Source organism: Mobula hypostoma, chromosome 6 (assembly GCF_963921235.1).
Source record: "Mobula hypostoma chromosome 6, sMobHyp1.1, whole genome shotgun sequence".
Lineage (NCBI taxonomy): Eukaryota > Metazoa > Chordata > Chondrichthyes > Myliobatiformes > Myliobatidae > Mobula > Mobula hypostoma.
In genome coordinates this window covers 100,465,414-100,482,837 of record NC_086102.1, presented here as the reverse complement: position 1 = coordinate 100,482,837, position 17,424 = coordinate 100,465,414, and the positions used below count along the sequence as shown (strand labels likewise).

The window sequence follows — 17,424 nt, the reverse complement described above, 5'->3', positions numbered from 1 at the left end:
ATTTCCTCTGACAACCAGGTCTTGGTAAAGCATGTTACAGTGCTTTGTTTCCCATTGGTAGGAGATTCTAGCTGTCGGCTCACACAGCTTGTTGTGCAAGGACTGTATGTTAGCCAGGAGTATGGTAGAGAGCAGCGGCCGGTTTGTATGCCGTCTTAACCTAACTAAAATGCTGCTCTTCTTCCTCACCTCTGATGATGCTTCCTCGGTAACTCTGGTGTAGTGAATGAACCTGCCATGGTTCGTGCGAGCAGGGGGGTTCCAGTGGCAGAAAGGCACATGTTATTATTGAATGCCATCTTTCCGATGTTCAAAAGAGTCAATCAATCATACCTGATGAGACTTTCAGCTCTTAGAAGAGAAGTGCAGAAAGAAGTAGAGAGATAAGCGGAAAATTATAATGCTAATTTGGAGTACACAACACGGCTGCTGTAAACGGTGCCATCTTGGGCCTTAGTCACATACTCCAGGAAAGCACTAGATCCATTTTTAATAGGCTACATCTTTATTCCTTCTACCAAAGTGCATGACCATACACTTCCCTACACTATATTCATCTGCCACTTCTTTCTGGTCACCCCTCATTCTTCTGAATTCTAGTGAATACAGGCCCAGAGCCATCAAACGTTCTTTATATGACAAGCCATTCAAACCTGGAATCATTTACTTGAGAAACAATGGAATGAAACAGAAGGTAATACACTGACTCAAGCAGAGGATGTGTACAGAGAAAGTTGGAAATTTTAAGAGTCTTGAACATAACTAATATCCCTAATAGTTAATCGATGTCAACCAAGAAGGAAAAGTAACATAAGATAAAACCTTGTGTTTGGAGTTCTTTGCCTTTTTAAACTTGTGATGATAATCAGATATATAATCCATGAAATCTTGGACAGCAATGGAATTTATAAAATGAGCGCAAGTAAAACACAAAAAAATCACTTTATTAGATTTCTTCAATAGGTTAAATTTTCCATATTTGAACATGCAATCCAAAAATAGTTGGTCATTCATGGACTAATATCCAAAGCTTGAAATCATACAGATAACTTATCCATTTTGTTTAACTTTCTACTTACCAAATCTGTAGCAAGTAATCCTGACATCACGTGTAATCATGGAATTCAAACTGAATCACATCTAACTTGCTGCATTTGGACCTTACTTCCATCATCCCTGAGCAGTTTGATTAAAACTTGAAACCGCTTCTGATTCAGCACCCCACCCCGCCCGTCCCACAACCATTACCCCCACCCTCTAAATAAAAACCCAGCAATCTCAGGCAACCTGATCCAAATTTATGGACCTTATTGTAGAAAATCTGCAGCTACAAAACATTTGCATAGAACACGAGCTAGAGCTTGACTGATGCAGTCCAACTGTAACGTTTCTCTGTTGGTATGCAAGAATGGCTCAGTCCAGTCAGGTAAATAAGGCAGATGGATGCTTCAGCCTGGCTCCACATTGTGCACACGTGTGTCTTCAAACTGTCTGAAGGAATGGCTTTCTCCTGCATTTATTGAACCCCATTTTGAATCCTTTGAAAAAATTATCCCATAACTGGGATATTGCAGACAGCAGGGGTGAAAGTCTGGAAATATTGGCACAGGTTAAATTATACCAGTTGGTCACTAGTTACAAACTTTGTACTTGGACACAAGGGTGGATAATGTGACATTCAAATTCTAATTATACTTTTCTTGTAACACTATGCTGTCCTTTTTTTAAAGGAACTGCAAGTGATCCACTGTTATAATTATTTTTATATAAATTGTTTACTCTTTATTTTTCAAAACCCCTTAGTCCTTGGAAAGTGTGAAGTTTCAGTACAGTAGTGATGGAAACAGGGTTTTGTCGCAGTGCAGTGACAAGTGAGGTATGCAAGGTTACAACTCCTCCCTTGCCTTCACGTAGTCTTGTCCCTTCATTCGTCTGATGTAACTGATAAATCCGTCTTCCTGAAATAAAGAAATAAGAACACATTGAAGGAGCAGTGAATATTTTCATTTAAATACTTCTGTAATTGCTGACAGACTTTGTTGTGAACGCTTCAGTACACTGAAGGGCAGCACAGTAGTGTCGAACCATAGAACATTACAGCACAGAAACAGGCCTATTGGCTGTGCTGAACCATTTTTCTGCCTAGTCCCACTGACCCGTACCTGGACCATATCCCTCCATACACCTCTCATCCACGTACAAGTTTTTCTTGAATATTAAAAGTGAGCCAGCATTTACCACTTCATCTGGCAGCTCATTCCACATTGCCACCACTCTCTGTGTGAAGAAGCCCCCGCTAATGTTCCTTTTAAACTTTTCCCCCTTCAACCTTAACCCATGTCCTCTGGTTTTTTTCTCCCCTAGCCTCAGTGGAAAAAGCCTGCTTACGTTCACAGTGTAGTGGCTAGTGCCCCAGCTTCAATTCTGCCACTGCCTGTACGTACTCCTCGTGACCACGTGGGTTTCCTCTGGGTACTCTGGTTTCCTCCCACATTCCAAAGGCATGGGTTAGGGTTGTGGGTATGCAATGTTGATGCTGGAAGCTAACGGTTGTTGGCTGCCCTCAACATCTCCTTGGACTATGTTGGTTGTTGACACAAACATTTCAATGATTTCACTGTCTGTTTTGATGTACATGACAAATAAAGCTGATCTTTAATCTTTAAGTATTGACAGAGACTTGCTATTGATGCTAAATTCCTACAAAGACCATACAAGTGAAATGTTCATCTCATCTTTCCAAGAGGTTTTTGTATTTCTGTGATCACCTGCAGTGATGTAGCAGGATTGAATGTAGAAGGAAGTGGTAGGAGAGAAAAAGATCAGCTGTCGAGTAGTGTCACAACAACAATTTTACACTCAATGTCAGCAAGACCATAAGATATAGGAGCAGAAACAGGCTATTCAGCCCATCGAGCTTTCTCCATGGTTGATTTATTATCTCTCTCAACTTCATTCTCCTGCTTTCTCCCCATAATCTTTGACATATTTACTAATGAAGAACCTATCAACTTGCACTTTAAATATACTCAATGACTCGGCCTCTACTACCATCAGTGGTGATAAATTGCACAGATTCACCACCTTCTGGCTAAAGAAATTCCTCCTATCTAAAGGGATGTCTTTCAGAATCCAAGGAAAACCAAGGAATTGATTGTGGACTTCAGGGAAGGGAAGTTAGGAGAACATGCACCAGTTCTCATGAAGGGGTCAGTGGTGGAAAGGGAGAACAACTTCAAGTTCCTCTGTGGCTTCGTGGTAAAGTTTGCTGATGATGCAAAGTTAGGTGGAGGGGGAGGTCATGCTGAGAATGCAATAGCAGAATGACTTAGATAAATTGGAAGAATGGGCAAAAAAGTGGCAGATGGAATATAGTGTTGGGAAATGTATGATAATGTATTTTGGTAAAAGGAACGATAGTACGGACTATTATCTAAATGGGGAGAAGGTTCAAACATCAGAGTTGCAAAGGGACTAAGGGATCCTCGTGCAAGACTCAGAAGGTTGAGTCTGTGGTAAAGAAGGCAAATGCAATGTTGACAATTCATTTCAAGGAGAATAGAATTAAAAACAATTAGATAATGTTGAGGCTTTATAAGTCAGGTCATAGTTGGAGTTTTGTCAACAGTTTTGGGCCCCATATCTCAGAAAGGATGTGTTGTCATTGGAGAGAGTCCAGAGGAGGTTCATGAGGATGATTTTGGGAATGAAGGGGGAAGGGATTAACATATGAGGAGTGTTTGGCAGCTCTGGGGCTGTACTCACTGGAATTTAGAAGGATGTGGGGGGGAGGGATCTCATTGAAACCTACCAAATGATGAAAGCATTAGATAAGGTAGCTGTGAGGAGGATGTTTCCTATGGCTGGTTGTCCAGAGGGCACAGCCTCAAAATTGAGGATGACCTTTTAGAACAGAGGTAAGCAGGAATTTTTTTTAGCCAGAGAATAGTGAATCTGTGGAATGCTCTGCCACAGACAACTGTGGAGGCCAAGTCCGAGGGTATATTTAAAGCAAAAATTGATAGTTTCCTGATTGGTCAGGGCATCAAAGGTTATGGCGAAGCAGACTCAATCGGCTGAATGACCTAATTCTGCTCCTATGTCTTATGATCTTATAGTACTTATCCCAGGGCCACATATTGATTCAATCATGATGAAGGCACACCAGTGGCCATACTTCATTAGGAGTTTGTGGAGATTTGGTATGTCACCAAAACTTTTGCAAATTTCTACAGATGCACCATGGAGAGTATTTAGAGTACTGCATCACCACCTGGTATGAAGGCTCCAATGTACAGGATCATAAGAGGCTGAAGAGGGTTTACAAGGATTTGGATACAGCACATTTAGTTTCTTTAAGAAAACTCTGCAGCTGGCAGGTTTTTCTGGATTCACGCTCAGTGCCTCATCCACAGCATCAACTGGTAATTTTCTGAAACACAAGATATTCTTCAGATGCTGGAAATCCAGAATAACACACAGAAAATGCTGGAGGAACTCAGCATGTCAAACAACATCGATGGAGAAGAATGAATAGTTGACACTTCGAGCCCAAAACTGCCTGAACACTGGTATATTTTTCTCCAGGTTTTAGGATCAACCATTAGGTGTCTGAATGGTCCATGAACCCAGCTCACTATTTTTGACCTATTTTTGCACTATTTATCTTTTCATATTTCTTATTGTAATTTGTAGTATATTTTATGTATTGCTGCCACAAATTAACAAACTTCATGATATACGTCAGCGAGAATAAACCTAATTCTGATTCTGATATAGCTGAGAGTTATTATGTGGTATTTTGTAGTATTTTGTTATAAGATCAGCATGGGTGCTCCCCCACCCCTTCGGGGATTCTACACACAAATTTGTTCTTACTTCCTTATTAAAGATAAAGTTTCATTTGTCACATGTACATCAAAGCTTGCAGTGAAATGCGTTGTTTGCATCAACAATCAACAGTCTGCAGACTGTACTGGGGCAGCCCACATGTCCATAACTCACTCATCCAAATCAGCAGAATGTGGGGGGAAACCGGAGCACCCAGAGGAAACTCACACAGTCACAGGGAGAATGTAAAGACAGCAGTAGAAATAGAATTCTGAATTTTCTACAGCTCTTTTCCAGATTCCCGAGATGCCAGAAACAGAGAGAGAACGCAGTAGGGATGCACAAGAAGATCTGAGCAAAGTGCATTCCTTTTCTACCAGTGCAACTGTGTAGAGAAGATTTATTTAGTGTCCTAATTTTGTAGAAATTTGGATAAAATTTCAATTTCAGTTTTGGTGAGTTCAATAAGAAAAAACTATCCGCTGAGAGGATCATCAGGATCTGAGATATCTGTCAGGAGCGCCGCATATGTAGGGCCCTTAGTATTGTCAATGATCCCTCCCATCCATCCAACAATCTCTTTGACCCCTACCATCAGGCAGAGGTACTGTAGCATTAGGATAAAGACTGTTAGGATGCGAAACAGCCTCTTCTCCCAGGCTGTGAGATATTGAACTCCCTGCCACCACTCAGGTCTCATAACGTAAGAAACATCAAAAGCATATACTGTTTACCTTTTGACTTGTGTCCTAAATGCACCTTACAGTTTGTTAATTTATTTGTGGTGCAGTATTATCACTTGCTGTATTGTGTGTGAGCTGCATGTACTGTGTTGAGCACCTCGGTCCAGAGAAACATGTTTTGTTCGGCAGTAGACAAGTATATGATTGAATGGCAATAAACTTGAACTTATTTTCATTACTCAGTATTTTTTATTTAGTGATACAGCACGGTAATAGGCCCTTCCAGCCCAATGCTACCCAATTACAACCATGTGACTAATTAACCTACTAATCCTTACATCTTTGGACCGTGGGAGGAAACCAGAGCACCCGGAGGAAACCAACGCGGTCACGGGAGAACGTGAAAGTTCCTTAGAAATGGCAGTGGGAATTGAAACATGAGGAAAACTGCAGATGCTGAAATTTCAAGCAACACACATAAAAGTTGCTGGTGAATGCAGCTGGCCAGGCAGCATCTCTAGGAAGAGGTACAATCAACGTTTCGGGCCAAGACCCTTTGTTAGGACTAACTGACAGAAGAGCTAGTAAGAGATTTGGGGGAATTGAACCTGTGTCGTTAGCACAGTAATGTTGTTAAGCTAAACCTACACCACCATGCCTCACTGGACAAAATTTGACCTCACTTTGTGAAATGAAAGGATAAAATTGAGATCATTTTGATAAGATGAAAGGAGACTTTTAATCTTCTTATAGAGAAACAGTGTTCAACTAGAAGTTGAGAAACAAGCAGTATTTACATTTGTATTTTAAAAAGTTCAAATAAATGAGCACTTTATGAAAAAAGTAGTTTTTACAAAAATGTGCCTATTTATTTAAGTGTAATGACCTTGTGTGGGATTTGATGAACACTTTTAGAGAGCTGCCTCAGGGGATTGGGCTTCATGTCCTGATTCTCTATTGTAACACATTCTGATCCTGTTTATAATTTCCTCAATATAACAATAAGGTGAAATGCATCATCTCCTCCCAACCCTCTCAGGACCAGTCCTCCCTGGATGGTCTGGTTCACTTTTCCATCTATATCAACTCACGGCCTCCTCTCACTGTAGCAGCTGCAGGGATAAAGCACCTGCTCATATGCCTCCTTTGCACCATCCTGGGCACCGAATGTTTCTTCCAGGTGAAGTGTTGATTGCAATGTGGTGCATCTCATTCAGAATCAGATTTATTATCATAGAGCATCACAACAGCATCAGACCATCTATTCCGTGCCAGCTGTTATTTGGCCTAGTCCCATTGACCTGCACCTGGACCATAGCCCTGCACACCCTCATATCCATGCACTCATCCAAACTTCTCTTAAATGTTGAAATGGAACCAGCATCCACCACTTCTACTGGCAGTTTGTTTGACTGATACTTGTGAAATCTATTGCTTTGCGGCAGCAGTACTGTGTAATACATTAAAAAATTATTATAAGTTACAATAAAAAATATAAAAATAATTTTGCAGTGCAGAAAGAGAGAGAAATTGTGAGTGACTGTTCATGAACCATTCAGAAATCTGATGGTGGAAGGGAAGAAGCAGTTGCTAAAACATTGAATGTGTCCTTCAGGCTCCTGTACCTCCTCCCTGATGGTAGTAATGACAAGAGGGTGTACCCAAGATGGTGAGGGTCCTTTGTGATCAATGCTGCTTCCTGGAAGCACCAGTTTTTGAATACGTCCTCGACTAGGATTCGGTGCCTATTCTGCAGAGCCTTTCTGTGTGCAAGGCTGATGCTGGTCTTCGGTTGCCTTTCACATTCATTCCCGGTTATACTTTCACTCTCTGCATTTGCATCCTACACCATTCCAACAAATCTTGCAAGTTTGGGAACCAGCAACTCTTCATGAAAGTTTTCTGAATGTAACAGTGACTTCAATTTCAGGTAGTGACTTCAACCATTCCAGTCAATACACACACAATGCTGAAGGAACTCAGCATCTATGGAAAGGAGTACAGTCGACGTTTTGGACTGAGACCCTTCTGTAGGACTAGAGTAAAAAAAGATGAGGAGAAGAGTCAAAAGGTGGGGAGTGAGGGGGTAGGGGAGGGAGAAACACAAGGTGATAGGTGAATCCGGGAGGGGGAGGAGAGAAGTAAAGAACTGAGAAGTTGATTGGTGAAAGAGATACAGGGCTGGAGAAGGGGGAATCTAGGAAAGGACAGAAGACCATGGAAGAAAGAAACCAGGAACCAGAGCACCAGAGGCAGGCAATGGGCGGGCAAGGTCAGAGAGGGAAAAGGGGATGGGGAATAGAGAAGGAGAGGGGGCCATTACGAGAAGTTTGAGAAATCGATGTTCAAGCCATCAGGTTGGAGACCACCCAGACGGAATATCAGGTTTTATTCCTCCAACCTGAATGTGGCCTGATCGTGACAGTCAAGGAGGCCATGACTGGCATATTTGAATGGGAATGGGAAGTTGAATTAAAATGGGTGACCACTGGAAGATCCCGCTTTTTCTGGTGGGTGCTTGGCGAAGCAGACTCCCAATCTATGTCAGGTCTCACTGATATACAGGAGGCCACACCGGGAGAACCGTATACAGTTTATGACCCCAACAGACTCACAGGTGAAGTGTCGCCTCACCTGGAAGGACTGTTTAGGGCCCTGTATAGTAGTGAGAGAGGAGGTATAGGGGCAGGTGTAGCACTTGTTCTGCTTACAAGGATAAATGCCAGGTGGGAGATCAGTGGGAAGGGACGATTCAGCAAGGGAGTTATGTAGGGAGTGATTCCTGTGTAAAGTAGAAAGTGGGGGTAGGGAAAGATGTGCTTGGTGGTGCGATCCCAATAGAGATGCTGAAAGTTGTGGGGAATTATGTGCTGGACACGGAGGCTGGCGGCATGGTAGGTGAGGGCAAGAAGAACCCAGTCCCTGGTGGGGTGGCAGGAGGATAGAGTGAGAGCAGACATGCGTGAATTAGACGAGATGTGGTTGAGGGCAGTGTTGATAGTGATGGAAGGGAAGCCCCTTTCTTTAAAGGAGAATATCTCCTTCATTCTGAAATGAAAAGCCTCATCCTGAGAGAGCAGATGCAGCGGAGACAAAGGAATTGAGAGAAGGGATGGCGTTTTTACAAGTGACAAGTTGGGAGGAGGTATAGTCCAAGTAGCTGTGAGAGTCAGTAGGTTTATAATAGACATCAGTGAATAGGCTGTCTGCAGAGATAGAGACAGTGAGATTGAGGTGTCGGAAATGGACCAGATAAATTTGAGGGCAGGATGGAAGTTTGAGGCAAAGTGGATGAGGTCAACAAGTTCCGCATAGGTACAGGAAGCAGCACCGACGCAGTCGTTGATGTAGCACAGGAAAAGTGCGGGATGGCCACCAGTGTAGGCGTGAAACACAGACTGTTCCACGCAGCCGACAAACAAGCAGACATAGCTGGGACCCGTGGGAGTGCCCATGGCTACACCGTTTGTTTGTAGAAAGTGAGAGGAGCCAAAGGAGAAATTATTAAGAGTAAGGACGTTCCGCTAGACGAAGGAGAGTGATGGTGGAGGGCAGTTGATTGGGTCTGGTGTCTAGAAAGAAACGAAGAGCTTTGAGGCCATCCTGGCGAGGAATGGAGGTGTATAGGGACTGGATATCCATAGTAAAACTATGCTGATGTGGGCCAGGGAACTTGAAATCATTGAAAAGATCCAGGGTGTGTGAAATGTCATGGATTTAGGTAGGAAGAGACTGAACTGGGGGGGGTTAAAACATAGCCAAGGCATATAGATGAGTTCAGTGGGTCTACCTGGACAATCAGGTTTGTGGACCTTTGGTAGGAGTAGAAATGGGAGGTGTGGGGTGTGGGGACTATGAGGTTGGTGGCAATGGATGGGATATACCCAGAGTTAATTAGGTTGGTGGTGGTGTGGAAGACAATGGCCTGGTGTTCCTTAGTGGGGTCCTGTTCAAGGAGTAAGTATGAGGAGATGTCTGAGAGTTGGCACTGGGCCTCAGCAAGGTAGAGGTCAGTATACCAGACTTCTATAGCATCCCCCTTATCTGAGGGTTTAATGGTGAGGTTAGGATTGATGCGGAGTGGAGAGCTGAGCCTTTGAAAGGGTGAGGTTGGAATTGGAGAGAGGAGTGTTGAGATCGAGATGATGTCCCATTGGCATTTGGCAATGAAAAGGTCCAGAGCAGGCAGAAGACCAGCGCGGGGTGTTCAGGAAGAGGAGGAGGGTTGAAGATGGGAGAAGAGGTCAATGGTGCGGGGTGGAGAGTCCTTGCCAAAGAAGTAGGCACGGAGATGGAGGGAAGAACAACTCGGCATCCTGGCGGGTGCAGAACTCGCTGAGGTGTGGGCACAGGGGGACAAAGGTGAAGCCCTTACTGAGGACAGAAAATTCTGCTGCAGAGAGGGGAAAGTCAGAGGGAATGGTGAAGACCTGGCACAGATGTAAGTTGGAATTGGAGGGGTAGAGGGTTGGTAGTATCTGAGGAGAAGGGAGGTTTGGAGTGTTCAGAGGTGGTGGTGTGAGAGGAAGATGGAGTCTCCGGGAGCTGGTGGTGGGACCTGAGAGAGACTATTCCAGTCTTGTGCCTAACATTTCCTTCTTTCAGTTTTATTTCTCTCCTCTGGTATTTGTTCATCTCCTTTGTTCTTCTCCTCCACACATCCATTTACTACCCTCTTTAACAGCACCACTTGTCTAACTCAATTCCTCTTGGTCTTCCCCTCATCTCCAACAATAAAGTGCAAAGTCATAGGAGGTGATGTCAAAGAGTCCATCTTATGACACTAGGGGACCATTCAATAGTCTTAAAACAGAGGGATAGAAGCTGTCCGAGCCTGGTGGCATGCGCTTTCAGATTTTTAAAAAATCTTCTGCCTGATGAAAGAGTGAGAAGGCATCATCACAAATATTCCCTTTTGTTCTATCACTCCCTTTACCTGCAACTTGAAACTTGTTTCATTTTGTTGGATCTGGTGATTTTGTGATGTAAAAGTTCTTTGGAAGTTAAGAATGGAGTGTCAAAGGTTATGGAGGGAAGGCAGAAGAATGTAGGTGAGAGGGATAATAAAACAGCTATGATGGAATAGCAGAGGAGACTGAATGGGCCAAATGGCCTCATTCTGCCCTTCTGATTGATGGTCTTGTTGGATATGGCTGTTTATTAAGTGTAATAAGAACGAAGAATAAAAGAAATAAGAAAAAGAGATAAGAAGTCATGTGGGCCAATACTAAAATCTAGTTCAGACTGTACTAGGTCAGATGTAGAATCCGTGCCAGGACCAACCAGACTCAAAACACAGTTACTTTCCCTAAGCAGTAAGGCTGATCAACATCCCCTCCCCTCCACACACTCAACCACCAGTATTTTATCATTTCCTGCCAGTCACCTTTAGACTGTCCTGTGCCTAGTATCGTTTTATGCACATACCAATCAATTTATATAAACCATTTTATGCATTTATATTTATTGTTTTTTTTTTAAAAATCATTCTTTATCTTATTGTGTTTCTTTGTGCTGCATTGGATCCAGAGTAACAATTATTTTGTCTCCTTAGCACTAGTGTACAGGAAATGACATTGAACAATCTTGAATCTGGAAAAAACAAGACATTCCAGCTATGAGAATAACATATGAAACAGCCAGATTCAGTACCGTAAAAATGTAGAAAAAGCGTATGAAAAGTTAAAACTATGAGAAAAATATCCAGTTTACACTCTAATCTAACGGTTTCTAAAGCTGGAGGAAATCAGCATCTGTGGAGGGAAAAGAACGCTGACAATTTGGGCTTAAACCCTAATCACTTGTGGCTGTCCTCAGCACATATACAGAGTGTGTTGGACGTTTCTATGCCCCTCACGGTTTTTATACCTACATAAGGTCATTCCCCAGTCTTCTATGCACTGAGGGATACAGACTAGCCTACCCAACCTCTCCCTGTAATTCAGGTCCTTGAGCCCTGGCAACACTCTCTTAAGAACACCTTTTGATCCTCAGCACAGTCTTTTGTTTCCAAGAGATTTAATTTTGGTCCATGAATGGCATTATCTCTGCTCTTACCACCCTTTTGGTGTTCACATATCAGCAGAGTATTTTGGATTTATTTTTTGCAGTCATGATCTTGTCTGAAGGCACCACAGGCCAGAAGGATCAGACTACTGACTTTTGATCTTAATATTTACGTTCCTACATTTAACGCTCACCAATTGTTATTGAAGAACCATAGAAAGCAACCTATCCAAATGCATGAACACAAGCAATTCTGCAGATGCTAGAAATGCTGGAGGAACTCAGCAGTCAGGCAGCATCTATGGAGGGGAATAAAGAGCCAATGTTTTAGGTTGAGACACTTCATTGGGAGTGGAAAGGAAGGAGGAAGAAGCCAGAATAAGAAGGTGGGGGGGGGGGGAAGGAGAGGAGTACAAGCTAGCAGGTGATAGGTGAGACCAGGTAAGGTGAACATGGGTGGAAGATGGGCAATGAAGTACGAAGCTGGGGGGTGATAGGTGGAAGCAGCAAAGGGCCGAAAAAAAAGAAATCTGATAGGAGAGTGAGTGAACCATGGAAGAAATGGAAGGAGGAGGGGCGCCAGACAGAGGTGATGGACAAGTGAGAAGGGAAGGGGTGAAAGGATAGCCAGAATGGAGAATGGAAAAAGAGAAAAGGTGGGACAATTCCTCCAGCATTTTGTGTTTGTCCTTCTGGATTTCCAGCATCTGCGGAATGCCTTGTGTGAATGTGATAATGGTGTTTTTTGAGGCAAATTTTAGCCAGGACATCAGGAAAATCATTGCAGTTCATTTAAAATATCTGAATGCACACCTGGAGGGTTTAAAGATGACACCACTAAGAACACAATGCTCCCTCAGTAATAGCACTAGAGTGTCAGACTTGAACCCACACACTTCACTGAGATACAGCTGACACTTTATTAGAGTGTTGACACATCAATCTTGAGTCCAACAGGAAGCCCCCAGCAGCTGGTGAACTTTTCCAGCTTACACTGAATTATCCTGTGATTGACGCATGTCTTGAAACACAATGGACCTCCCACTTGCACAGAGGGCTGATATTTCTGAGAAGCACCATCAGTACATCATCTCATGGACACTCTGAGTCCCAAGAGGACTCAAACACTCCGAGTCCCAAGAGGACTCAAACACTCCAAAGCACAGAATTATTCAGCAGCCGCACTCACCGATCGTTCCTCACTGTACCTCTCCATGAACTTGCCATAGTTGTAATAACTGACCATAGGGTAGCCTTCCACTCCTTCCTGCTTACACAGGTCATGATTTGTTCCTTTCGTGCAGTCTACTGCAGCAAAGGTAACCTGCAGGATAAAGTAATAAAGTAAGGATAAAATATCTATGTTCCTAAACTGTAGAATTCAATGCCTAAAACTAAAAGGGATGCAAACTCAGACGACATTTTTAAGTGCCAGTTCAAAACCTATTTATTTAAGTTCAAAGTAAAGTACATTTATTATCAAAGAAAGCATACTATATACAATCTTGAGATTTGTCTCCTCACGGGAATCCACAAAATACAGAAACCCAACATAACCCATAAACCCATAATGAGCCATCAAATACCCAGTGTGCAAAAAAAGAGAACAAATCGTGCAAACAATAAATAAGCAAATAACATTCAGAACTAAAATTTATGGAAGTGACCCAGTCACGGCCGATCCAGGAGCCTATTGGTTGCAGGCCACAGCCTCAGTTCAATACAGAGATGAGCAAATCTCACAGAGCAGTCCTGTCCCTCACCTCTGACCCTAACATCCTGATCTTTTCAATCCGGCACGGCACTTAAATCAACCAAACCTTGTTCCATCTCTCTTGGGGCTGAGCTCTACCACTTCGATATGGCCCATACTTGTCCTTTCCAATATGGCTTGGCGCCTAACCCGGTCAAACAATGGCACACTCTTTGCTCTTGGATTTGCCGCTTTGAATTGGCTCCAATTCCACTCCAGTAATGGCCATACATTGGCTCGTTTCTCACTCAGGCCCAGGCCCCACCACTTTGATTTGCCCCTTACCATGCCACAAACATCCTGTACCTTCAAGACTTCAATTCACACCACAAAAATGTCAGGTTCCGCAGACGGTTTAAAAGCTCAATTCCAAAAGGGAAGCTATTGATAGCAGAGATTGTTTTTCCAGAAAAATTGTGATTAATAAAGTAGTAGGTTTGTTTGCTGCCAGTAAGTCATCACTGTGCTTCACCAGTACCATCTTAAACCTCGCTTTAAACAAACATCATTTCGTTTTTTATTTTCATGTTTGTACTTTATCCAATTGTAACTTTGAACTCCTTCCCTTTCTCCCCGGTCCAGTGTCCTCTCCTATCAGACTCCATCTTCTTCAGCCCTTTATCTCCTCCCAGCTTCTCACTTCATCCCACCCACCTTCCCCATCACCTGGTCTCACCTATCACCTGCTAGCTTGTACTCCTTCCCTTCCCCCCCACTTTCTAATTCTGGCTTCTTTCCTATTCCTTTCCAGTCCTGATGAAGGGACTTAGCCCAAAAAGTTGACTGTTTATTTCCTCCAGAGATGCTGCCTGACTTGCTGAGTTCCTCCAGCATTTTGTGTGTGTAACTCTGGATTTCCAGCAACTCTAGAATATCTTTCTAAAGTAATAACATGCACAGGGTTGATCCCACATAATAACAGAATGGTGTGGCATGAAGGGAAACCGATGGCACATTTTGCTGACATAGGTCTTTTTATTACTCAAGCTCAATGATCAGCCATGATGGTTAAGGTATTGTTCTAGGCTGATTGTTAAACAGTAGCTTTATTTGTTACACGTACATCGAAGCATACAGTGAAATGCATCAACAACAAAGCGTACCAGTGTCACCATGCTTGCAGAGCCAACATAATATGATCTGGTACTGTAATACCTTACACTACTGTGTCACCGCAGCTTGAAAAGGAGCCACCTTTCCATCTTCAAAGTCAAATGTAAGAGGAAAAATGTGCATTAATTCTGCTCTGTTATAGAAAGATGCAAAGTGGAAGGGGCGCTGGAAAGAGTTGACAGCAACTAAAATGCTATTGTTTGGACTCATAAACAAAGCTTGGATAACATCAACTTTTCAATTCAATACTTAGTTAAAAGAATTCATGATAATGCATGTGTATTACATGTATCTCATACATGTATTATTAAAGGGAATAACACACAAAATGCTGGAGGAACTCAGCAGATCAGGCAGCATCTACGGAGGGGAATAAGCCATCGACATTTTTTGGATTCAGATTCATTTATCATATGTGCTGTACATCAAAATATGCAGTGAATTGTGTTGTTCATGTTAACAATTAGCACACCCAAGGATATCCTGGGTCGCCACACATTCTGAGGGCCTCCATCAGGACTGCAAAGGAAGGAGGAAGAAGCCAGAATAAGGTGGGGGTAAGGGTACCTCCAGCAATTTGTGTGTATTATTTTACAAAGCTTGGCTATGGATACTGTTTAGATCTGGGCATCACACCTTTTAAAGGATCTTTTAGCCTTGGAAGAAATTGAGCATAGATTTATCAGAATGCAGACATTTACTGGGTCTCTGATGTTAAACTATGAGGACAGATAACATAAACTAGAGCATTCTTCCATAGAATTTAAAAGATTAAGAGGTGATATGATTCATGATTCCAACCGGGAGAGGAAGTGAAAAGGTGGATAGAAATTACTTCTCATTTTGATATTCTACGAAATCCTATTCAGAACAATTCCCTTTCTTCCACATATGCTGCTCAATCCCCTGAGTTCCCCCAGCAGATTGCTTGTTACTGCAAATTCCAGATTCTTGCATCTCTCCAGAAATTCACTGTGCTTGGAGGATCTACCAATAGGCTACATGGCCCAGAATTGGGGTCCAAACTTTTCAAAAGTGATGTCAAAGAACACAATTTGACACCAGAAAAGGCTTCTAAAATATGAGACTCTGTTGCAGATAGCAAATAATGCCAGATCATTAAATTAAATCAGGGACTAGTCCTGGTTTTTATTGAGAGGAAGAAGGAACTTGGGGAATGGTAGAGGAACTAAACGATCAATTTGCACGGCACAGCTCTAATGCAAGGTTTCTCTTCGCTCATATGACAACAGAAGGTAGTTTTTTTTTCCATCACTGATGGGGGGAATAAGTGAGAACAAGTTGCTGAATTTGCATAACAATACACTGATACAACAGCATATAATTTCTGTGATATTGATGAAGAACGTGCATGAGAGAAATGGGAAGAGTGAGAGAGGATTTCTCCTTTGGCCATCAGGGCAACATGGTAGTGTAGAGGTTAGTATAATGTTTTACAGTGTCAGTGGTCAGATCGGGCTTCAATTCCCACCAATAAGGCATTTGTATATATAACCCACTCACCGGGGCTCATATACAAATGTGGCTTGAAAGCTAACTCTGCTAACAGCTATGTAACTCAGCAGTGAGAAGGCTGCCTTTCATAAACAATACATGTCTAGGGTCGGTATAATTTTGAGTTCAACCAACAGAAAAGTTGCGATGTTCCAAAATTTAGTATCAGTGATTGTAGCGAATGCTGTGTAAATACTGCTGACACACAAGAAATGACAAATCATACACCAGCATCAAATTATAAAGAAAATATATTTACTAAATTTTCAACTTCATCAAACAGTTAACAGGAAAAGAAAAACAAGGGCCAATCACAGTTAAACAAGTCTAAATGTGCACATAAATGTTGGAGCTCGTTTCTGTAGTAGCTGGGCATATCGTTTTACTCACGGCGCTGAATCCCCATCATCAAGCACAGGTAGAGCTTCCTTTCTTGGAATCTTCTGTGTCACAAAGCGGTCCTTGCATTAGGGTCTCCCCTACGGATGGGATCCCCCCAGGCGTCTTTTCTAGTGCTCTTCTCTCTGCACCTCCAGCCATAAGCTCCCAAACAAGCCTACTATCCCTCAGAAATCTTCTGCCTAGCTCTCTAGAACCTTCTCTTGCATCGCACTGGGAAGAAAGTTACAACATGTACCCAAACAGTCCTGATTGGCTGATACAACATTCCTAAGTTGGACAACATGGCTCCTTACCTTTAGCTGAAACCAAAACAACCTTACTAGCAGGACACACTGCTTTACAGAAGATTACTAAAATAAAATACCTCACAGTAGAGCAGTAGAAATCTTACCCAGGGCATTACATATATTTTTCCCATGACCACATGGATTTCCTCCCACATTCCAAGTGGGTCAGGGTCAGTAAGTTGTCAGCATGCTATGTTGCTGCTGGAAACATGGTGACATTTGTGGGCTGCCCCCAGCACATCTTCGGGCTATAAATGATGCATTTCCCTGTGTATTGATGTGCATGTGAAGATAAAGTTAATCATTAAATTTTAATGCATGCTGCCATTATTTTCATTATTTTAATGCTGCTATCTTAACTTCACATGACACGACTGGATATTGTCATGTTCACACTATGTCTTGACATGGAATTTGATGCTGTGATTGATTAAAAAATAATTTGCTGTGGAAGATGCCATGTCATTTAATCTGTGTGCACCAAGCATATTAAACTACAGTTCACTGCAACTTAAAAACAATAAATCAGCAGGCGGCAGAGATTCAAATATTACTAAAACCTACCTGACAACCAATTAAATGTCTAGGCACTTGCCTCCAGTAACCGTGCAAAATGCACAGGGCAGCAAAATAATCTCAGGTAAAGAGACTATGACATGTTAAGATTAATCATTTTAAAGCAGACAGGTAGCTATTTGATGATTATTTTATCCTGACAATATTTATTTCTCCTTCCCCATAATCCTGAAAAGAAATATAGAAAATACAAGCACTAGCAGGCTATTTGGCCCTTCAGCTTCGTGATCAGCATTTCCCGACATATACCAATGTTATT

At 42.4% G+C, this 17,424-nt stretch overlaps 1 protein-coding gene across 1 annotated transcript in view; it reads right to left on the bottom strand.

Annotated features, from left to right (window-relative positions):
* Positions 1–935: 935 nt before the first annotated feature.
* The window catches only part of pdia5 (protein disulfide isomerase family A, member 5), a 215,339-nt gene continuing 198,850 nt past the window's right edge, over positions 936–17,424 (bottom strand). Inside the window, exons 16-17 of the mRNA XM_063049955.1 lie at positions 12,709–12,843; positions 936–1,958 (exon numbers count right to left, since the gene is read on the bottom strand). Coding sequence (XP_062906025.1) covers positions 1,887–1,958; positions 12,709–12,843 — 207 coding nt within the window. The 3' untranslated portion in view covers positions 936–1,886. The remainder of the gene's footprint in view (positions 1,959–12,708; positions 12,844–17,424) is intronic.